This window comes from Mustela erminea, chromosome 5 (genome assembly GCF_009829155.1).
Source record: "Mustela erminea isolate mMusErm1 chromosome 5, mMusErm1.Pri, whole genome shotgun sequence".
NCBI lineage: Eukaryota > Metazoa > Chordata > Mammalia > Carnivora > Mustelidae > Mustela > Mustela erminea.
The window spans coordinates 20,992,931-21,017,607 of record NC_045618.1 but is presented as its reverse complement, the minus strand read 5'-3'; the positions used below and the strand labels follow the sequence as shown (position 1 = coordinate 21,017,607).

General features: G+C 35.9%; 1 protein-coding gene across 7 annotated transcripts in view; it reads right to left on the bottom strand.

The window, feature by feature from the left end:
- Window positions 1-24,677, bottom strand: part of TJP1 (tight junction protein 1) — a 241,608-nt gene that overhangs the window by 22,009 nt on the left and 194,922 nt on the right. For all 7 annotated transcript variants that reach the window (XM_032342229.1, XM_032342230.1, XM_032342231.1 and 4 more), the window contains 10 exons: window positions 14,617-14,756; window positions 13,549-13,654; window positions 10,775-10,925; window positions 8,111-8,219; window positions 6,934-7,153; window positions 6,286-6,470; window positions 6,089-6,184; window positions 2,744-2,826; window positions 1,974-2,184; window positions 1,558-1,658 (listed from right to left, as the gene is read on the bottom strand). In XM_032342229.1, the coding sequence (XP_032198120.1) occupies window positions 1,558-1,658; window positions 1,974-2,184; window positions 2,744-2,826; window positions 6,089-6,184; window positions 6,286-6,470; window positions 6,934-7,153; window positions 8,111-8,219; window positions 10,775-10,925; window positions 13,549-13,654; window positions 14,617-14,756 (1,402 nt within the window). The remainder of the gene's footprint in view (window positions 1-1,557; window positions 1,659-1,973; window positions 2,185-2,743; window positions 2,827-6,088; window positions 6,185-6,285; window positions 6,471-6,933; window positions 7,154-8,110; window positions 8,220-10,774; window positions 10,926-13,548; window positions 13,655-14,616; window positions 14,757-24,677) is intronic.

Sequence of the window (24,677 nt, the reverse complement as noted above, 5' to 3'; positions counted from 1 at the left end):
AAATGATCTGTTTTTCCTCATGTAAGTTAGGGGAGTTAGACCTGTATTTTAAAATCCAAGCAAAGACAGGAAGCGCACAATAGTATCATGAAAAGAAATCATAGAAAATTAAGATTTGTGGATTAAAAAAAAACCCTCAGATAGGCAGATAGCATACTTTGTGCATTTATAAACTAATTTCATTTCAGGAATCACCAAGGCAAGCTATTAACCATTCTACCTGAGAAAGGCTGCTAACAGAATTGTGTTTTTACAGATTAGTATGGAGAGGACTACAATTCTTTATATCAAAAAGTAAAAATAGTGTGTTTCTGTAAAGTGATGCAGTGGGTTTTTTTTTTTTCCACCTCAATTTGTCTGTCAAGTGTCCCAGCTGATATGCCAGTTATTCAAAGTGGTCTGATCTCCTATGATAGTCCATCCCCTAAAGTGGTACTGATGAGAAAAACCACGATTCTGACACATCAATACAGGTGGGAACAGCAGACCAAACACGACCTCTAGATGTAAACATTTTCACATCCCTTCTCACAAAGGTCGTGCTTTCTGGACAAAGGGCACAGTGGTCCCAAGCATGCAGCATGCACTGCTAGAGCACCTGTAGCCAGAGCCAGGCAGAGGAAAGTAGGGGCCGTGCAGGGGCCAAACACAATCAAAACCAAGCCAACAACAAAATACTAAAACAAAACGAAACAAAACAAAACAAGAGATATTCTCAATCTTTTCTAGCAACCAAAACATATTAATACTGTACTGAAGGTAAAATATAATAAAATAAAAGTTTCTTTCAGCTGTATCAACTTGCCCAACAAAATGAACAGACCTTTCCCATCAAAGACTGCTATAAAACCAGAAAGACTGATAACAGAAAGTAGTTATTTTAAAGCTGGCCATTTAAATGTACATAAAAATAAAAAATTATATCTAAAAGGATGTATTGCTCTGTTCATTATCTCCTAAGTATGTTGCAACAATATGAACAGGTACTATGCACAAAAAAAAAATCCCTAGGTAAACAAAGCAAAAAAATTGGTTCTTTACTTAAAACTTCCCAAAGCCACCAGCCTATGCTGGTAGATACAGTGCTGCCGGCCCCTTACAGGGGAGATATGGCTACAGTTTTCCCCACCCATTACTTGCCTTTTTCTTCCAGACCAAGTCCTGAAACTCATATGCAGAGGACAGCACTTTGGCAAACATGGACCCAGCCCACTCAACTCTCCTTGCTTTCAGAGGAGAAAACTAAAGCCAGGTTCTAAGTTATTTCTCAGAGCCAAAGTTTGGGCAGAGCCAAAACTCTTGCCCTTTTAGTTAGCATTTGAGAATTCTTGGAGAGAGGCCACGGAAGTGGTAATTCAAAGGTGGGGAAATTTCAGAACCTTTTACTGTCAAAAACAGCTTTCATGACCCCCACATACAAATTATAAAAAGTTAAAAGCAAACTCTCCCCAAATTACTCTAATATACTGATCTCAACAGAAAACAATGGTAACTCAAAGGCATCCCTGATTAGTCATATCATCTACTGTAAGGGCTAAGGAACAGAAAGTTTCTTACCTTTCCCTCAGAAACCCATACCAACTGGTTCTGTTGTTGCTGAATTGCTTCTTTCAGTGCACCATACCAACCATCATTCATTGAATTCAAGTTAATTGTAGCTGAAAATAAATGAACAACATTGTTTTACAGTTAGAACTCTGTAAAAAGCCAGAATTCATTCAACCCTAAATGCACCAGCTCAATCATCATTCCTTAGTTATTTGAAGGATAATGTTTGAGGACACACACCTTTGAAATTTCTATTTTGGCATGGTACATGTTCTTTGACTCAAACAGCAGCTGTTAATGTAACAGGAAGCTTTCCAAGGCAAAGGTTATATATATCACTTATAGCATTTGAACAACTCAGTACTTTTGTCTACATATTGTTGCCTAGACATTTTAAACTACATGAAGGCCTTTAATCTACTCACTTGTAAAAAGATGGTGATTATTTTTACGAAGTTTATGAGACCGTTCATATAACTTCCTGGCACTTTTCCGAGATTCTGGACATAACCTCATCCTCATTGTTTTCACACCCTGCTTAGAATCAGGGTTAAGGAATACAACAATGGGATACCACTGGGCATAATTCAGACGATCAACTGCATTTGGTGTTACATCTAATAAAGCATGTTTGTCCTGGAGGCACACATACACACAAAAAGTAAACAAGGACACAAGACAGAGTTAATTAAGAATCTTCACCTTCAAAAAAAGTCACAGGCTAAAATACATTCCAATGGTAATGGACATTTAATTGGGCTCCAAAATGTCTCAAGAGTACATGTTAGGAAAAACGGTAATCAGAATTCAATACAATTTCTTGCCCAATTAAAAAAACAAAAAAACAAAAAACAAAACCTTCACGCTCACTTTAAGATAGCCCCGATACTTGCAAGTTTACAGTATTATCTGTGTTCTGTAAAGTGAAAGAGAGTATACGAATTTAATGTTCCTGACATGATCTTATAAAGTAACTATATTCCCTATGCATATAATAAATATCTTTTGATGCATGTAATACTGTTTCAGTGAAAGTGGTTATTGGAATGTTCTTAAGTAGGGGCTTAATCTTCTTATGGCAGGCCAGTAGTAATTTTAGAAAAGCTACATTACTACTTTCAAATTAACTAAACTTCATCCCACTCAAACAACATTCACAGATTATAATGAAATAGGTCAATTTTCAATAACTTACCTGATCTATTATTTGCTTTATTGTATGAAGGCGAATAATGCCAGAGCTACGTTGGTCAGTTCCAGCATCTCGTGGTTCACTTTCTATCCATGACATCAAAAGGCAAAAACAAAAAATCAAATGTCCATTGATTAGACCATAGTTTCTCAACTACTGGGCACTACCACATGCTGGACTCTGTAATAGTTACAGGGGCTGTCCTGTGCACTACAGCCTGTTCTGCAGCATTTCTGGCCACCTCGTGCTACATGACTCTCGTCCATATTATGACAAATAAAAATGTCTCAAGGAGTAGCCAGTATCCTCAGTGAAGCAGATCCCTGGTCGATTGCCACTGGGTTAAATTAACACTTCCCAACAATTCTGGGATTAGAGAAGGCAAGCAAGGCACTCATTTCAGGAGCAATATTCAATGGGGTGCCAAAAAACCTTAGCAATCAAGTAATACTTTGGGGCCATATGTTTGAAAGATAAAAATTAAAAACAATAAGGAATTAATAAGTAAAACTTAAATAAAAATTATTTTAGACTGTCACTGGTCAAGAAAAATTGTTAGGTGCCTGGGTGGCTTGGCTGGTTAAATGACTGCCTTCAGCGCAAGTCATGATCCTGGAACCCAGGCTCAAGTCCCACATCCAGCTCCCTGCTTCGCAGAGAGTCTGCTTCTCCCTCTGACCTTCCCCCTCTTGTGCGCTCTCTCATTCTCTCCTTCACAAATAAATAAGTAAAATCTTTAAAAAAAAAAAAAGAGAGAGAGAGAGAGAGAGAGAAGAGAAAGAAAAATTGTCAAATATGGCAATTCTTTCAATTGAAAATGAGATTTAAAAAAATAAACTTAAAAATAATATTGATGAGCTTGCTTCCATTAAAGGAAAATAAAATGATCAATTCTGTTTTGGTGTAAGTAAAATATTTAAACTTGAAATAATGTGAGTTTCATATATCTATATTTTATGTTTTCTAAAAATTTTCTACGTTCTGGAAAAAGACATTAAAAAAAGAGGTAAAAATATGCATGTATGGAGACCCATTTTTTTCTTTTGCCTAATACTCTAGAATGGGTTGGCATGGCACTATTTCCAAAGGTTTTACACATTGTGACATGCAAAGAAAATGACATTATTCGTACAGCCAACAGAGATAAACTTAGGAGGCCTCTTCTGGGTGAAGCCCCGTCCAGCTGCTGGCAGCCAATGAAATCAATACCTGGATAAGTCCACAACCCAAAACCAACAATGCTGTAACAGAGGGGCTGAGGAGTTCTGGGTTAGAGGACTTTTTGGAACCTGGGTGCAGAGAAGGCTGTTAATTTGTAACTGAGACAGCCTGCGGTTTCACACTGGCATCCTGTCCCTCCCTACTAGTGTATAATATGCCAAGTGCAGCTTGAGCCAGTTACTAACCAGAAACCTTGGAGGTCTATTAATATGAAGTTCTTCACTACAAAGGCACAGCAATGTTTATGACTCTGGTCACAAGGAAAACTTTAAAGACAAACAGGAGCTCTGGTTTTTCAGATGAGACAAAAGCAGAGATTTGGAAGGACAAAGGTTACACTGAAGGCAAGCTGAACGACTCTAGGGAATTAAGATAAAGCTCTACAAGCAAACAGGGCAGAATTTCAAATCTGGTGAACAGAGAATTAAAGAGAGATCAACTGGTAGTTTTGGTTGGAGAAAATGCTACCAATTCTTTAGCAAAAGACTCTCACTGGACTCAGAGAGGATACATAACTATGCTATCCTAATACCTTTTTTAAAAGCCTGGCTGAAGTGTAGAAAAAATTCAATTAAAGCAATCAATTACTTCCTCAGGTAGAGCTTCACAAGTCTTCACACATACTTTTCCTATATTTAAAAACCCTAAGTTTGGTTATGGGCAGGGTTACCACCAACTTATTTAGGCCAAATGCTATCTACAAATGATGACCCCAAAAAAACCTCTTCTGAAAATACTAACTGAAAGGGGAAGCAGAAATAAGCATTTTCTAAACTTGGTCAAATTTTACTATCATTTGTCTGCAAATCTTTTCAGTTTCATAAACTAAATAGCCTCATTCAACTTTCAGTGAAAAGCAATATAATAAAAAGGCAATGCTCTTATTCTTTAAATTAAAACTGTTAATGTGGGTCTCACCTAATGACAGTAGGAACAATGACAAAGGCACAACCCTTCAGACGGCAACAGCAATCATATGCAACCATATGTAACCAGAAAATGCTCATGTTCCACAGCTTATTTCTGACTGTATTTGGGAATTCTAAGAAAATTATCATAAACATGGGAAAAGCTGTATTTCTGAGGATTTAAATCCTTCATAAAACAAAGCAAAGCTGAAACAAGCAAATAAAATATGGACCGATTTCCACATCCTTTATAAAAGTAAAATATAAAATTGAAACCAACTATTTATAAATAACAGAAGACTAATCAACCAAAATTTGGTTGCACAATGGATAATTTAAAAAAACACAGTTTTATCAATTAAAGGAGGAAAACCGAATAAAGCCCCACACCCCCACACCGTTTGCTTGCAAACGGTGGTAGGGTGGAAGAAAATATAATAGGTTAAAATTAAGGATGATGACGATATATGTCATCAAATTAATTTTCTAAGCTTTCCAAATAGTGAGCATTTCTATAATTAGAGGAAAAAAACAGCTTAAGGCTTTATCTATAGCTTAAAGCAAGCCAAAGTGGTCATAACCAAGTCCGTATATTTAAAGTACCACAATAGCTAAACTAAAAGAATCTGCAAGCAGAATCTGTTAGGCATTTAAAGCACTACATCTTCATTATTTATATTTAACTCTAACTTACTATAAATGCCTACAATAACTGATGGCATGAACCATATTTTTATTACCCTTTTTATATACTTGTTTCTGTTAGCTCAATGACTGAAAGCACTGGACTAAAGCCAGGAAGGGTTGGGTTCAAAGTTGAGTTTTGTCACTCATTAGCTGGGTGTCATCAGGGAAATTTAGAGTGAAGAGGTTGGTTGGCAATGGTCCTAACCACCCTAAGTTGCTCAACTTTAGCATGGATACTCTAATATTACCCATGGTGATATTGTCAGATTTATTAAACAAGATCATGTTCAATTTTCATATGAAGCCAGAGCTTCATAAATGGGTGATTCTTTTTATTATTAAAGGGAAGTAGTACAACCAGGACACAGTCACTCCAATTTCCCTCCAAATTAAATAAACTGGGTAAACTGCAAACTTTCACTTACAGAAAGTTTTATTTCTGTTAGGTGAATGGATCAGACCTTTCCTTTAGAGGAGTACCAAGTAAGGCAATACCCTCAACCTCATCTAAGTCCGTCTTAAGGCCACTTACTTGCAATCTGATAAATATCTGGTTCCTCTCTTGCCAGCTTTTCTCTGGCAACATCAGCTATTGGTCCAAAGATAGTTACAGGCCTCAGAAATCCAGCTGGGAGAAATTCAAAGGAAAAATAACACAGTTTATACTTTTTCTTTCTTAAGCACATTGACATTAATGGTATTAAGGTTACTCTATAGAAAATAAATCACCTTCTCGAAGAACAACTCTTTCATAGGCTGGAAACTTTGTTTGAACTGGCTGAGCTGACAAATCCTCCCTACTCTTTCGAAGATTTCTCTTGGAACTGCGAAGACCCCGGAATCTCCAGAAGTCAGCACGGTCTCCCCCAGCTGTTTTTGGAAGTGTGTACTGTACACTGGCTAACTGCTCAGCCCTGGACAAGACAGAATACAGGACAGACAGATGGATAAATATATTTGAAAAGCAAAATGGAAAAAGACCCATAGATTACACAAAATGTCAAAATACTGGACAGAACTCTACATGTAGTTTAAATCTTAATGGCTAAACTAAGATAAAGAAGTTCTGGGGCATCTGGGGGCCTCAGTGGGTTAAGCGTCCAACTCTTGACCTCAGTTCAGGTCTTGATCTGAGTGTCGTGAGTTTAAGACCCACCCACATTGGTCTCCACAATAAGTGTGGACCCTACTTAAAATAAAGAAAGAAATAATAAAATACAAAAATAAAATAAAATAGTTTGTACAACTAAGTCAGTCACAGATACAGTGAATATAATGAAAACTAATTCTTTACACTGCCAAAATTTCCCAGTGGGATTCAAGTCTTCCATCATCATTTACTTAACTATTTTATGAGAAGTATCCAAACATTCATACCTGTTCTTATTAGGGATGATGCCTCTTTCTACTTCTTTATGATTTTTGCCAATTCGAATAGCAAGCCAAGAGCCTAGTTTCCCATTGTACAAGGTATCCACAACACGGAACACCTCTCCTTTGTTAAAACTAAGTCCATAGGGAGATTCCTTTTCATATTCAAAATGGGTTCTAATATAGAAAGAATCTCCTACATCTGATTCTACGATGCGACGATAAACTAAAAGGAATCAAAACAAAAACATTATCAATAGCGAGTAAGATAAGAAATTACTCTGAAGAAATAGATTATGTGAAGATGCTCTGATAATAATAAAACCAACAGCATTCAACAGATGTTGGATCCACATACCACATTAGGCATTCTGTCTCACGTACAGCACCATTATCTCATGAAATAGGACATAGGTTTATACCTACCTATATAGGTTTAGCACCTCCATTTTGCAGATGAGGAAAAGTAATGCAGAAACAGATCAAGCAACTTGTCCTTAACCACACAGTTCTATTTATATCATCTAACTTAACTTTGCTGCAAGTATTACAGATAGTCACATTTTCTAAATAAGTGGTTCTCAAATGAGGGTAATTTTGTTTCCCCAGGGGATATCTGGCAATATCTGGAGACATTTTTGATCAGGTAAGTGTGCTATTGGCATCTAGTGGATAGAGGCCAGGGATGTTTCTAGGTATCCTATAAGGTATGGGTCAGCTTCTACAAAAAAGAATTACTTGGCCCAAAACAAAAATAGTGCTGAGGCTGAGAAACCCTGTTCTAACTGAAAAGTGTATCTTCCTAATCAAAGAAAATTAGGCATTTCTCTTTAATTAATGCTAACAAAAATGTATTGCTTAGAAAACATCAGTAAAAAATTTGGAAGATGTCTGTATACTTTTGTATGGTTCTAATGGCTAATAAACAACTAGGATTTTTCTGTGCCTTGTGAAGAGTTGGACAGCACTCTACTTAAACTAGAATGTCATAAAGGTTGGTCCTAAAATTGTGCTTTCTAAAGAGCAGAGTGTTAAGACTGTACCTCAAAGTGACTTAAACTCTGAGATTAACAAATGGATTTATCACTCAACTTTGAATGATTTATTTAAAAATGGAAATTAAAATCCCTATTTAAGTTCTCAGAATTCTGTAGATTTTCTCCATTTTCTGACAGTATCTCACCATCTTTCTTCTTCTGAGCCAATATAGTCACTTCTTCTCCTTTAGGGAGGTCGAGTAGGAAAAGGACAGCTTCTTCTCTTATGATGTTTGTGAAATCTACATTGTTTACCTGTTAAAATATATTTCACAAATTATTCTTGGCCATATTTAAAGATTATGAAAATACTTATCTACACAGAAAACAAAGATTCTCAGACTTTATGTAATTTGAAAACATCACAGCTTTCAGAGGGAAAAAACTGATTTTCCTTTGGAGAAAAATAATACACTCTAACTTAAAATATGTAGAAACCAAGTAAATTGGGTAAAGGTGTAAATTCATTTAAAGAGTAGCCATAATACATCCTGGCATTAATGATCATCTACTGCAATATCCAACCAATTTAGACCAGAAAGACAACATCTAATTCCAAGTATCTATTATTATAAGCCTTCTGGCTTTAAATTTTGAAATTATAAACTCCACAAATGTAACTTAAAACTAATATAATGTTGTATACCAGTATACCTCAAAAAAAAAAAAAAGATTTTAATTCTGTGAATTTAAAAATAGAGCCTTACTTTTTACTAGATTCTGAAAAAGAAATCAGTAGGAAATAAGAAAAATAAAACAGCACATGCATTGTCCCAACTCTATAAGAACATCTGTATGATGTAGGCTCAATGTCTGCAAAGTCATTAGGTACTTATATTAGAAGCTCTTAAGGACCAAAGGAAACTTATCAAAATGTTACTGGTGATTATATGCAGGGTCACAGGTAGATTTTCTTTTTACTTTTTGAAAATTTTCCACATTAAAAAAAAAAAATTAACATGCACTACTTTTATGATATAAAACAAAAGTAAATTATTAAGAAATAATTTTAAAATGATGCACATACAGATGCCTAGCCGGCTCAGTTGGTAAGAGCACGTGACTCTTATGCCAGGGTTGTGAGTTTGAGTCTCATGTTGGGGGTAAAGCTTACTTAATAAGGAAAATAAGAGCAAAAACAAAAACAAAAACAAAAACAAAACAAAACAAAAAACAAAAACAAAAACAAAACAAAACAAAACAAAATAAATAAAATGATGTATGTATGCCCTGACTATTTCAAATAGGATATGAGGTGGTTAAGAGGTCTGTTTAATTTCTTTAGTGTAGTGAACATCACTCTCCATGTTGTATCTGAGTACAATGTATTATCACAAGGAGGAATCAAAGTACAGTGTCAGATGGAGGCCAGTAAGTCAAAGATGATAGCTTGACTTTTATAGGAAGTTTGAAGGGAAAGGAGAGAAGGAGGAAAATGGCCATAGGTAGCTCATACAGTGGGGAGGGGACTCAGAAGAGCTCAAAGATTCTGATGGTAGGCTGCTGACATGAGCCCTCAAAGTCGAGATGGAGACCTGTAGCAAGAGAGAAGCAGAGAGCTGCTGACATTCTCCAAGCTTTAGAAGAACCATAAAGGAAGGGTGGAAAGAATTTACAAGACTAAAAGAGCACCAGAATGAAAATGTTATGGAGTCCAAGGAAGAAAGCACTTCAAGAAAGATTACTTAAGACAGTCAAAACGCTGCTTGGAAATAAGGGAAAATGAGAGCTGATGGTGCCATTAGGTCGATGATGGCTTATGAGACTTCAGGTTGAGCAGTGGTTATGATGGAAGTCAGACAATAAAACTTTAGGACAGTGATCACTGAAAAGGAAGCAAGGCAGGGACTGACAACAATTTCAACAGCAAAAGGAGAGAAGTAAGACAACAGAGAACGGATGAAGAGCCAGAGGGGAGGCAAAGAGAAAAACATGAGCAAAGCAGCAAGGTTCCAAGCTGGAGACTGAAGCCAGGACAGGGAGCAGGAGGTAGCCCAAATGCAGGAAGACAGGAAGAGAGGTTGCAATGACAGTCTATGCTGGAGGGTGAAGCAAACAGGAACTCACACTGAACAGATATGATTGGGTTAAACCGGACACAGTTTCTCTGCCAAGAGATCTGGATATTTTAAGGAGACAGATAAAGATGATAACTATATGACTAGACAGCACCACTTATGGCAAAGACAGAAAAACAACAACAGCAAAATAAAAAAGAGACCACACCTAAGCTGGACTTTCTGACTCCTGTAACTGGTTTTGTCTCTTGTGAGGTATGAAGCTTCAGAGCCACAGCAGCTGACACATTTGCCCAATGGACATCCCCATTTCCTTGCAGGTAAGCCATCTCCAGGGTAAAGAAAGACCCACATGGCTATGTGGACCGCTGCAAAGACGGCTCCCTCTCCCATGGGAGAGTGACAACTGATGGCAAGTTGTGCCCTATGTCAGTCTTGCCAGCCTGAATGTCTAGTCAAACTTAAAAAGACTACTTGGTGGATATCACAGGGATCTAAGACCTTTATTATTTTTTTGTAAGTTCTACAAACATCAGAGATTGAAATGAACCAGAGGATCATACCCTGCAGTAACACATATCACACCAATAAACAAGACCAAATGCAGAAATGGGAAGGGAAGAGGTCAGTACAACCAAGACCAGAACGGATTCCTCATCTGAAATGGATATTTGGTTCAAGAGACTATGACTTAAGATTACAACTGAATTATAATAATAGGTTTGCTGTATTTGATGTCTTTCTCTAAAGATCTAAGTACTTTCAAACCATATCTCTGATATACTGACATACCCTGAGAATTTGATCACCCTCTTCTAAGCCTTCTTTGGCTGCAGGGCTATCTTCTAGAACACCAGCTACAAATATTCCAACATCATTTCCACCAGCCAGGCGCAGACCCACACTATCTCCTTTTCTGAATTTTACCAATTTCATGCTGGGCCTGTTAAAACAAATATTTCATTTGAAACAGTTAAGAGAAGCTTGAAAATTTACAATAAATCACTACAATGAAAACCACACTCAGAATGAAACAAAGACCATCATCTCTGAATTCCCCTCATACCACTATTTACTGAATACAATTTAGTATTAGAATTCCAAATCAGCTTTACTGGCACTTTCTTTTATTCTCTGAACAATGAGTTTTAAAATATCTAATATGCAATTACTGTTTTATAACTAATTAATAAAACTACTTTATAAAAATAATATTTTCCCAACTCTTAGTGTCTTGGATGCATATGGGGCATTTGCAATAGTTAAAAACATCTTCCACTCTTTTCATCCCAATTTATACCATATCATCTATACAGAATAACTGAGCAGTACAGTTTTTCAAAGGTTGAAATGGAAGCATAAATTGACAAACTTTCCTAATACCAGGGAATCAAAATGAGTCTCCAAGCACGTGATCTGCACATCCAAGAGAGAGCGGTTGTTAAACGTGGCAGTTGGTGCACTCTGACACAGATCACTTACTCTGCAGCCCCTTTGGATTTTAAATAAAAAACTTATCAGCCTTCAGCCTTTCTGGATTAGTCATATATTCAATCTCTGCCCTTTTCTTACTAGGGAGAGAATGGAAAAGGAATTAATGTATGCACATTCTTTTATAATCAGTGTAGTGCCAGAACCTTGTGCTAGCCCTGAAATAAAAACTAAAGGACATCTTAGAAGAATGGGTAGGGAGAAATGGATCATAAATGCAAACCACTCTTTAAGGTAATGAATTACAAATAATATAATTACAAATTACCCATCTAGGTTTCCATAACTCTCCCACTTTTCTATTCAAGAAGACACACAATTCTATTACCTATTCTGACATGAAGTGCAGAAAAAGTCCCTTTCCTCTTAATTCACTAATTAACAATGAACAAATGATTAGAAGCCAATAGAAAATAAAAAACACAAATCAATGAATGAATGAGTTGAGGAAAGAGAGGAGGGTCTAATTCTTTTAACAACTGAAGACCACCTTATGCTTCTGGATCTTATAAGGTATTCACACTTGTTCCATTTCCTTACCTGGAACAAACATTTACTAGATGTAAACATCAGAGCCTGTAGGTTAGATGAAGTCACTCATTGTCAGGGCTGGTGATACCCTTCCTCCTTCCATGAAAGTACTGGCCAGTGTTATCATGGGCCATGTGAATCACTTAGATATGACAGTGTCCTACTTTTCCAGGTAAGTCCAGAGTCTGCTCACAGACTCTTCTTCCAAACCAATCATATAGTAAGTTTTTTGAAACACTTCCTCAAAGTCCTTGAGACTCCAGATCCCTGGTGGTCCTTTTGTAACAAGAGACTGATCTACTGTGCCTCAAAAAGTAAAAATCGTTGACTGCAGTCTCCATCCTTTAAGAAAATCTGTCTTTTTAAAGGACAGCTTTAGGTCCACTCTCAGGGTCATGTACCTCAGACGACTGACATTTTATACTCTGCTTTACCAGTATTACATCAACTACTTGTAGTAAGAAAAAGTAAACCAATTAACCACTTCTGCCCCAAATCCAGTCACTGGACTTTAATAAATAATCAAATGTTTCCTGGACCAGCTACCCACAACCTCAAATCCTCTTCAGTATCTGTTCTTCAGGGCTCTCTGAGAAACAGGTCTCTGGAATTAATCATTCCAGTTTTCTTAAACTTTAAAGAGTCATAAAAGCTTTCAAGCAATTCTGAAGAAAGGAAAAAGAAGGAAACTATTCCTTCATAATTTATAAAATTTTGAATTATCAGTTATCTGATAATAACAATATACAATTTTAACCTTCTATCCTACCCATCTATTTCAGGAGTTCTATCTATCTAGCTGGGTCTTGCAGTAACAACCCAATTTCCTTAAGCAAAGAAAACAAGTAAGATCAGGGGTCTATATCTAACTCACTTGAAAGTTTGGTCATATCATGTCCCTTTCACCACAGAAGCAACAAAAGACTAATTTGATGATCAAGATTATTTGAAATTTACAGCTCAATCTCATTAAGTATAAGACAGAACAGTAAAAGGTATAGAATATAAAAAACTTACTTTTGAGTTGCTAACTAATCTAGAAGAGGTTTTCAACCAAGGGTGATTTTTGTCCCCAAGAAACATTTAGCAAAGTCTGGAGGCGTTTTTGGTTGTTACAACTGGGAGGTGCTACTGGCAGCTAGTGGTCAGGGATGCTGCTCAGCATTTCACAACGCAATAAACAAGGACACAACCCAAAGTATCAACAGTGTTAGAATGGAGAAACACTGGTTATTTGTTTTTTTTAAAATACTAGGGCATTAGAAAACTTGTGAAAATTCTGATTTCTAAGCAGAAAACAATTTTTAACTTTTCTAATTCCCAACCTAAAAACTAGGTAGGTGACAGTGGTGAGAAAGTCAACATCCAAAGTTTCTTTTTTGTTTTTTAATTTCTAATCCTCTCATATAAATAATTTGAAATAAAACATAATCATAACATTAAATGGTATACACTCTTTCAAAAAGGATATGCAATTGAATTCTCAATTTAAATAACGCTGAATAATGGACAGAGAGGACAACACAAGCTTAAAATCCCATTACCGGAGAATCCCATCTTCATGAGTTGAATTAGGTAGGACACCATCAGACGGACTGACAGGTAAATCAACATCTGGTTGTCCAACTTGAGCATACACAGGCTTTGGTTCTAAAAGAAAGAAAATTTAAAAACTGTGCAGGAATTGCTTTATTAAAAACTGGAATAATAACATAAGCACAACCAGGAAAATAGCAAACCACAAATCCCACAAAATATATACATTAAAATTCATCAGCAAAAAGCTCAGAAAACTTAATAAGGAACATACATATTATATATTTTAAAGTACAGAGTACAGTTATAAATTCTGATTTCTTTATAGCAAATATGCACACTACATGGCTACCTGTGCCTTCTAAAGCTTCAGCTGTTAGGGTTTGAAAAAGTCTATGGTTGGGGTGTGAGGGGCAGGGAAAGGAGGAAGAGGAGGAAAAAGAGAAGAGAATCCCTACATCGTTTCTCTAAAATTGTCAAAGCAGTCTTCTTCACTGTGGTAAAATTTGCTTTCAAATATTCACATTCTTGCTACTAAACAAGCAAAGTAAAAAGATTTGAGAGAAGGAACTGAGAGACAACAGAACCCAAATATCCTGGCGTTCCAAGGAAATGGATTTTGGAAACTTGCAGATTCTTATGTCTGGTTTCATATGCATCTCTACAGTGTATAACTTATTATAACTTATAGCGTTTAAGAAAATACCTTCAATAGGTAAAATAACTTAAAAAAATTTCTTAAGCCAATCTAATATTTCTCCTAAATAAGCAGTGCTAGAGAACAACTTTACTCACTGTGAACAGCTGTTAACTATGAATAATTTCTATCCAGTAAAATTTTTTAAAATTCATGAAAGCCTACTGATCCATGCCAACCTCATACCCATAAGGAATATGTTGGAAGTCAGATTCAGAAAAATTCAAACACAGATAGTAGGAGACGCAATAGTAGTAACTGCAGAAATAACAATAATCAAAATCACTGAAGCATATTTAAGTCATCTGTAAATTCTGACAATTATTTTATTTAGTCTGATTGCAAATATTTTCTGAATATAGTGTTTTGCTAGGCTTACCTGGGAGAGTGGGTGCTTGTTTCTCATTTCTCTCAACTACAACTTCTTCTACCGTTTTAGGAGTATGATCATCCGCATGCTTCACAGGAGTTGAGACAGCCCCAGGTTTAGAAATTCTCTCTTCTTCTCTGCTCCGGAGACTGCACATTAGTAAAATTTAAAAATTAGGGACACACAGATGATTATAAAAATCATTTGTAAGAGAACAGTCTAAGAACAGTCAAGCAACCTTTGAAAAGCTATGACAAGGGATTTGCTCTAATAGCTATCAAAATACTATAAAAACCTAGTAATTAAAACTAGAGTGGTATTGTCACAGAAACAGAAAAAACAGATCAAAGCAACAAAACAGAAAATAGATGAATCTACCCACAATAGTAAAATTTAACATGGAAATGGCAGTTCAGAATTGTGAGAAAAAAACATGCTATTTATTTAATAAATGAGGTTAGGGCCAATGTCCACAATTTAAAAGATTAGATCGCTACGCATGTTAATGACAAAAATACGATTTCAGATGGAATTTAAGTCCAAAATATAATATATGTTTAAAAAATTTGTATCATCAAAAATAGAGGGCTGTTAAAGACTCAATGCACAAAAACCCTCATACACCAACAACCATGACTGCATAAAAATTCAAGTAATTAAAAAATATATTTTTGGTTAAGCCAAATGAAATGGGATTTTTTGGTTCTAACAGGTGAACATAAGCAATTTCATACAGTTCAACCTAACATAAGTAATGAGTTTAATACCTAATGTTTCCATATTGACCAATTTATATATTGGCCTAATAACACATGAAGAATTTGGTATTTAGAACATATAAGGAACTGTAAATCAGTTTAGAGGAGACAACTCAAGAGAAAAATGAGTATTAGAAAGAGACAATTCACCAAAAATATACATACACAGATAACAATAAACATGAAAGTATGTTCACCCTCACTAGTAACTAGGAAAATGCACACTGAAATAACTTTTAATTGTCTTATCATTCATGAGAACTTTCACACGATAACATAAAACCTAGGGAAGGACATGGAGAAATAGATACGCATACAGGATGGTAAATAAATGTAAACAAGTATAACTACTTAAGGGCAAAACACTCAAAAACCTGTAATTCCACTTCTGGATTTATCCTAGGGAAACACATACATGTTCAAGAGCGCATTTTTTCCCCCAACTTTTTGTTATGAAAAATTCCAAATATGCATAGTAATGTAGAGAACAGTATCATAAAAATCTTGTGTACTTAAAAAAATTTTCAATATTCTATCAGTGATTCAATCTGAGGTTAACAGTACTCTTAACACTTTGACAATGACAGGACAAACACAAAAAACATTTTAAATTATAAACAGAGGAAAAAATTCTAAATAAAATGCTAGCTAAGGGAATACAGTAATGCATTAAAAAGTCATTTTACAATGATCACAGCAGGGTTGTTTCACAAGTACATGGCTGGCTTAACATTAGGAATCTATCACATAATTCATTATTACATCCAAATACTGTATGAAAAAAATACTGGTGAAACAGGAATGTAAAAAAAAAAATTCATCAGCCATTCCTAATAAAAATCACAAATAAAGCAAAAATACAGGCAATATAATTAGTTAAGAGACTATTTTCAAAAACCAAGAGCTAAGACCATATTAAACAGGGAAATGCTGAATGTATTTACTAAAATCAGTAACAACACAGTGATACCTGCCAATACTAACTAGGGTTACCACTATGCCTACCACTATGCCTACCACTATTTTGAAGACTCAGATGATATGATCATGAGCTAATAGGCTTGAAATACTGGGGAGAATTTTAGTGGGTACAAAGAATACGAAACAAATTACAGAAAGAAAATTATAACGACGTCTTTTAAACTACGTTTAAACTACATTTTTAAAACTATGTTTAAAAAAAAAAAATCAATGGATTTTCCTCAGTGTCCTCTATAATCAGAAGAAAATGAAAGGGAAAAGTATGCCAGCAATAATAACATCAGAAACTGTAAAATGCCTGGAGAGAATCTATACAAACTTAGATTGGGGGAGATCTCCCCAAATAAGTAAGATAAACATCCAGAAGCCATAAAGATGAAAACATTTCATTATTAAAAATGTCTTTATAAAGACTTACATTTGCAACACACTCCCCAAAAGAGCTACTACTACTGACTGATGAAGAAATGAAAAAGAACAATGCGACAGAAAAATGACCAACAGGCTGGGAAAGCAGCAGCACCAGATCCAAGATGGCAGCCAGAAGGAGGGTGATGGAGCTTGAAGAAATCCGCAAACGTGGAATGAAAAACTTTCATAACATCCAGGTTGATGAAGCTAATTTATTGACTTGGCAAGGACTCATTGTTCCTGTCCACGTTTCATATGATAAGGGGGACTTCAGAATCAAAATCAGTGTTCCAACAGAGTACCCAATCAAACCAAAAGAGATCACATTTTTTTTTAAAGATTTTATTTATTTATTTGATAGACAGAGATCACAAGTAGCCAGAGAGGCAGGCAGAGAGAGAAAGGGGAGGAAGCAGGCTCCCTGCTAAGCAGAGAGCCAGAGGCAGGGCTTGATCGCAGGACCTGGGATCATGACCTGAGCTGAAGGCAGTCACATTTAAAACAAAGATCTATCACAACACTGATGACAAGGGGCAGTCTGTCTGCCCAGTAATTAGTGCTAAAAACTGGAAGCCAGCAATTAAAACCCACTAAATAATCCAGTCCCACATAGCATTGGTGAATGACCCCAGCCCGAGCACCCACTTCGGGCTCACCTACCTGAAGAATACTCTGAGGACGGTAAAAAATTCTGTGAGAATCCTGAAGAGTTTACAAAGAAAATGGGGAAAAGCGACCTGTGGACTAAACTCTGCCATGATGGATTCCAGCGAGTGTGAGCAGAGACCCCAAGCCACACATTTAGACCCCCCACAAAGCAGGACTCTGGAAAATTGACACGTGCCACCACCTCGTGTTTGCTTGTGGCAGTTACTAACTTTCTACAGTTTTCTTAATCAAAAGTGGTCTAGGTAACCTGTAAAGAAAGGATTAAAAATTTAAGATGTTCTTAAAAAAAAAAAAAAGTAAAAAAGAGAGAAAAAAGAAAAAAGGAAGGAAGGAAGGAAGGAAGCAAGCAAGCAAGCAACAGAAATGAACTTGGCAGTTCACTGAGGGAGCAACACTACCATCAATAATCTCATAAAAAGATGCACAGCTCCACTAATCAGGAAACCATCAACTGGAAATAAAGTTACCAATTTGCAACCATCAGATTGGTAAACATGGAATTCTGAGAAATAAGTGTAGTCTCAAACATTACTTCTGGAAATAATCGGCATTATTCAGGAACATTTAAAAATAATACTCTTAAATGACTTCAGAAACAAAAAGAGCCAGTATATGAAATCATGGACAAAGATGCTTACACAACAATAGTGACCGCACAGGCAAACACCTAGAAACAGAATTATAATAGGTAAAGTTTCTTACCAAAAGAATAAGCTCAAAGGATGTTTACCCTGTACTGATAAGTAAAATCAGCTAGCTGGAAAATAATATGCAGAGTCTTAACTTTTTCAATTATTAAAAACATACATAGGACAACTGTCTCAGGTCCCCTACCTCCTCAGGAGCTTTGTACTATCTCACCTTGCTAAGGCTCAATAAACCTTGTTTTGCTGCCCACCAAAACAAACAAACACACACATAAATAAGTAAAATCATGCAGAGCTAACTCTACATATGATCCTTTTATTTGTAAAAGTATGTGTAAGTATGGAGAAAGGCTTTTAATTCAAGAGCAGTGGGAAATGGGGTAAGGTGGAGTTGACCTATTTTGTTCTAATAAGCATACGATGCTTTATAATGGGAGACAAAAACACATTAAAATAAGTTACAATGAAAGAAAGCTATGTGTAGAAACATAAGAATAACTCTGAAACAAGATGTGAGGCACAAGCTGCAGAGTATCTCTGCTGTGACATCAAGAAGTGTCTCCAGAGCTCTACAGATACACCAGTGTGCACAAGCTCACATGGAGAAAGACCTCGATGGGTATAACCAAACAGGCAACAAATAGTGTTTTCCTGCAGAGGGAGAAGTAGACAAAACAGAACCCAAGTGGAATTTGAGGTTTATCTATACTACTTGAATTTTTACAACAAAAATATGTACACGTGACTTACTGAGTAAAGACTGAAATGTTTTAAAATATTTTAAAAACAATGTTCATCTTAAAATGTTTAATATTTTTAAATGGAATTTAAAATGGAATTAAATTTTAAATGGAATTAAGTTTAACTTTAAACAAAGAATTTGGTTCTATTAATACATATTATTAGCAGTCTCTTATCAATAAAAAGTTTCTTCAGTTACCCTCCTGAAAAGAAAAACTAATGACGTACTATACGGTGACTAACACAACATTAAAAAAAAAAACAAAAAACAAAAAAACCAACAAGGCATTTTTCATAGTTTCTATTTTCTAGTCACTTAACTTCTATGGGGGGTATACTCTAGTTTTTTAAGTTATGTATATTAATGAGCTGCATGTAGATAAACCAGTTTTTTAGGGAGTACTATAAAAGTCAAGGAATTTTCTAAATCAAACCAGAATGAACTATTTTTAAATCACAAAAGGTCAAAATATTTAGCCACTGCTTATAATAATAAAATCTCAGGTACAATGAGTCCAAGAATAAATAAATACAATTAAGCTTTATCCCCACACTGCTCTAGGAACCTCAGAGTATAAAGGGTGGTACAAAACAGAAGACTCCCCCTATATTCTTTGCATTAAAAATATAAATATGAACATTTTAAAGAAAATGAGATTAAAGAATGCATAATTTTAATAGTTCTACAGATTTATTGCTCTGCAACAAGTAAATTTTAAATTGTTTAAAAAGATGTAAAAACAAATAGTTACAATTGACTTTTTTTCTTATAACTTAAACTTACTAAATTTAAAATGACTGAAATTAATGATAACCACCATCTCGGTAGCCAGAATCAATTATAATACTCTAATGCAAACATCCTCTGTAATGATAACCAACAAGTTGTCATTTGTTGTGCAATAGGGCTCTTGCTCCATCACATAAAACTGCCAGTACTTTCGTCTTTGGTTAATTTTCATACCATATTGCCCACCACAACTTTTCCCTCCCTGTAACAACTGTTATGACTGAAATAACATTTCAGGTGGATGGAACTCATATTATTCTATGAAATTTTCCATACAGTTAATATTTGGAGAATCACCTCTCTTTTTAGTGCATTTCTGTTATCTACCAAAAGATGGAGGCATTATTCAATAATACATGTAGATCGGGAGCAGTACTGCTAACGGGATTATGAGGCAAGTCATCTATGTAATTGCAAATTTTCTAAAATCTGTATTAAATGAAATGAGGTAAAATCAGTGAATACATTTAATGCATTACATCCAAGATATTATTTCATTAGGCAATGAAATTATTAATGAAGTAACCTACATCTTTTTGTGTGTGCACAGTCATCAAAACCCAATGTGTTATATCACATTTAAAATATGTTTCAATTTGGACTGGCTACATTTTAAACACTCAGTAACCACATGTGGCTAGCTAGCAGCAATGATGTTGGGCAATACAGATCTACAGTTACAGTACAGGAATATAATAATCAGATTTTCCAAACATTTATAAAGTTCTATTATGAGCAAACGTGATCATTATATCTACTGTAAGACAAAAACCAAATCCAAACACACCAAATTCGTCTATAATCAGTGGCGCTTATCAAAAGAAACTGGTAAGGCTGTGACAATGAAAATACATTTTCCTCAAATCTTCCTTACACGATTCTACCCAACTGGCTCTGAAACAGTATCTAAGTTTTACCCCAAAAAAACAAAACAACAACAACAAAAAACACATACCTTTTACTATTAAGAGGAAGGCTGACTTTATACAAAAATCACGTCTGTCCTGAGTCAGACGCATGTTTATCTACATACTCTGGCTCCAAGTAGCTGAGACGGACATTTCAGACATTCTCAAGGACCTCAAGATCCTCTTAAGGGCATTACTGTTTTTCCCCAAGAGGGGAGGAGACAAGGTTTATTTTCCAGAGTTCTCATTTGTACATCAATCTTACGGCAGTGATCCATTTACCCAGAAGCTCTGGGCTGGTTAAAAACTCTGTGGGAGACAGTTATTAAGACATGGGGTGGAACACAGTCTCTGAAGAGTTTTTACAGTTCACATAAAGGGGCTCACTGTAAACAGCCTTCTTTAAGCCTTACCCAGTCAACTGTGTAAACTGGGTAGCAGAGTAACATACTCTTTCATCAGATCAGCAAGGAGTAACAAGTAGTTATAAGTGAAAAACTTCGGTGTAAGTAAAATCACAAGTGTTTACGCCTACAGGTAGAGGGCAGAGGGCAGGTGGCTTGGTCCGGGGCTCTCCCTCTGGGTTCTGGTGTGTGTTCCTTCAGCAGGCTCTCACAGCACAAAGCAGTCAGCAGTCTTCCCCTAGGATGGTTTCGCAGGAGAAGGTCTCTAACAAGACACTTGCCCAGGAAACTCCTTTTTCAAGCACACTAGAGGAAAAATTCTTGCACATTCTTCTGGCAACACATCACAGCCAAATTCTCTGCCATTCAGTGAAGCCTGCATGGGTGTGCCTTTCCCAACATGGCTGGCTCTGAGCCCCAGGGATGCGTGGGAGGAGCCTCCTCTTTGTCATTCCAACATAGCACCAAGGGGAGCAGGTGTTCATATACCTGATTCTCATATTCTTTAGAGTTCCCTTTACTTCTTAGTAGCTAATCCTTTGTTACACCAATCTGGTTATATTTAATCTCTTTACATTAAACTTGCTGGGTTCACTCCCCATTCCACTTTCTGTCTTGACTGTTTTGACAAAACAAAACATGCTAGACTGCCCATTCTTCATGCAGCTTTTCTTTCAGGCTTCTAGCTCTCAAACATCTTCTCAACTGACTGGTCAGTCATGCCTGATTTTTAAAATGGTCCTAATATAGGAAATAAACTTGAGGCTTACCATTCACTCCAGTAAAACATCCTTTTATAAAACCAACTTCAAATTCCTATTACATGGTAAATGACTTAAAACGGGCTTACACTTTCTTTTCAGAAACTCACTTGTTGCATAAAGGGAGGCGAGACCTATAGAACCTAGGATGAAAATAAAAACTAGATGCTAATTCCTTTGAAGGCTACTGGACCATCTCAGCCATAATTAACAATAAAGATATGTTTACAAATCAACTTAACCATATCCCACAGATTTTCTCCAGTAACAGAAGAGTTCAACTGGGAGGGCTAGAAGACATGAAAAAGAAAAACGAGGGGCGCCTGGGTTGCTCAGTGGGTTAAAACCTCTGCCTTCGGCTGAGGTCATGATCTCAGGGTCCTGGGATCAGGCCCCGCATCCGGCTCTCTGCTCAGCTTCTCTTCCTGCCTCTGCCTACTTGTGATCTCTGTCAAATAAATAAATAAAATCTTAAAAAAAAAAAAAAGAAAAAAGAAAAACTAAAGGCACACTCAAGTTTGACTATTTAGAATGTTGTAACCATTGCTCAATCTTCTAAACTTTATATGGAAACAAAATTTTATTTATACATTGTAGTTCCTCCTTAACAGCAATAAAATATTAATGATCTCTTTCTGCATGGCATATACAGAATTCTAGGGATGACAAAGGGAGAGAGATGCAGAGATTCTAAGTTGATACTTGGGCACAGAAATGAAGGGTGGTATGTTGAGAAAGTAAGGAATTATTATACCTATTTTGCATATTTATAAGCTAATTTCCCACAATTTAAGTTTATTCTTTACATACTGTAATCTACTGTCTGGACATACATATGCGTGAGTGTATATGTTTTTGAAAAAATTTGAGTATCTATACTGCTTATTATGGCAAATGACTTTCAGGTGATAACCCAGATACAGGCTTTTATGATCCTTATTTCGTATAGAGCTTCTCATCTTACATGTTCATTTTTGATGGTGATGATGATTAATGATTTAGAAGGAAAACAGATCTGTTGTTCAAAATGATTTTTGTAAAAATGTACAATTTTTAATAATGAGGAGTAAGGAAGACCTTTTTTTAATTTAAAGATAGCATCGTTATGCTTTCATCAGTAGTATAATGATTATCAGGTACTTGGGCTAATATTTGGAGTAAACGATCTTTTTTTTTTTTTTTTTAAGATTTATCTTAGAATCCCAAGCAGACTCCCCACTGACCACAGAGCCTGACGTGGGGATCGATCCCACGATCCTGAGATCATGACGCAACCAAAACCAAGAATCAGATGCTCAAGGGACTGACTCACGTAGGTACTCTTTCAGTAAAACAATCATCTGATTGAGTGGTACATTTGGTTGATTTTACAAGAGAAGAGTGTTACAACACTCTCGTTTTTTAATGAAGAGCCTCAAAAGGACAAAAGAAGATTGTTCTACATTATTTAAATCTGGAAGTAAGAGTTTTCATACATTGACTATTTTTAACACATATTACCAAACAGTCCATTTTTTTTTAAAGATTTTATTTATTTATTTGACAGAGAGAGATCGCAAGTAGGCAGAGAGGCAGGCAGAGAGAGAAAGGAGGAAGCAGACTCCCTGCTGAGCAGAGAGCCCGACGCGGGACTCGATCCCAGGACCCTGAGATCATGACCCGAGCCGAAGGCAGCGGCTTAACCCACTGAGCCACACCCAGGCGCCCCCAAACAGTCCATTTTTTAAGTATCTTATTTTATGTTTTATATTGTACTTGTATAAGAGCTGATGAATTAAATAAAATTCATACTTTTACTTTGTAAACTGTGGCTCTAAAGTATAATATTTAAGCTTGCTTTTCTATCTTTAGATCCATAAACTCCTGTTAAGAGTTAAAACTGACCAGCATTCATGGACACACATTCTTACACTTGGGCTTCTAGTTAATTACTAGAGAAATGCACCAATGAAGGTCTTTCCTACGCCTGGCTTCTTAGAAAGCATATCAAAGACAAAGCCTCAGCTTGGAATTTTAACCTGGTAACCTAAAATTCCCAAAGACTGAAAACAATTTGGTTCTTAATCTAAGTAACATCAGGGTAGATAATCAGTATTATCCTCATTTTGAAATGTTAGGCAAAGAAAATTATCCCCCAAAAAACCCAATTCAAGTAATAAGCAACCTTTTAAAAAACATTCATATTTTTCCTACTGAAATAACTTTTTCCAAAACTAAAGAAAAAACTCCTTAGAACTGTAATCACTCTCTCCTGTGCTCTTGTGATCCATCCACACAGGTCATCTTGCTGTTATTCTAAGAAGTTGAGTAATGGCATGTGCTATTCTTATTCTGTAATAATCTTCAATTGGGAGAGCTCTTTCTTACTCATTTCAAGATGAGGTCACTTTAGAGAAGCCTTTTCTGATAATGTTATCTAATATTGTCCCCTCCATCTTCACTATCAAACTATACCATGGTTTTCTTTACAGTATGTATTACTAAAGGAAATTACTTTTCATATTTCAAAGTTACTTATCTGCTTTCTTCACCTGGCTATAAGCCCTAAAGTTCTAGGACAGCATGGATCTTGCCTAGACTGTTCAGGGCATAAATTTATAACCATATATTGATAACGTACGTGGTATCAATAAATAGTTTAGTAAGAATTAGCAGGATAATATCAAAATTACTGGTTAAAAAAAAATCTTTGAATCTTCACTGTAAAGTGTTCACTGCGCTGTGTCAACTCACAACCAACTGCCTTAGTCTGAATGGAAGGCATAGGAGCCAAGAGGAGGAAGTCATTAATCCATTAATTATTTTCATTGAGACACTTCAAGAATCGTATCTTTCTACCTGGCCCTTTTTTCACAGATGAAGGAGAAACCAAAAACAAACCAACAAACCAATATGAGAGACTGCATAGTCTGAAAAAGAAAATGCAGCAGCACCTACACCAAGTTAATTACCAACACTATTACATGTAAATCTCGTTCTGAATAAACCACCTATCTGTTA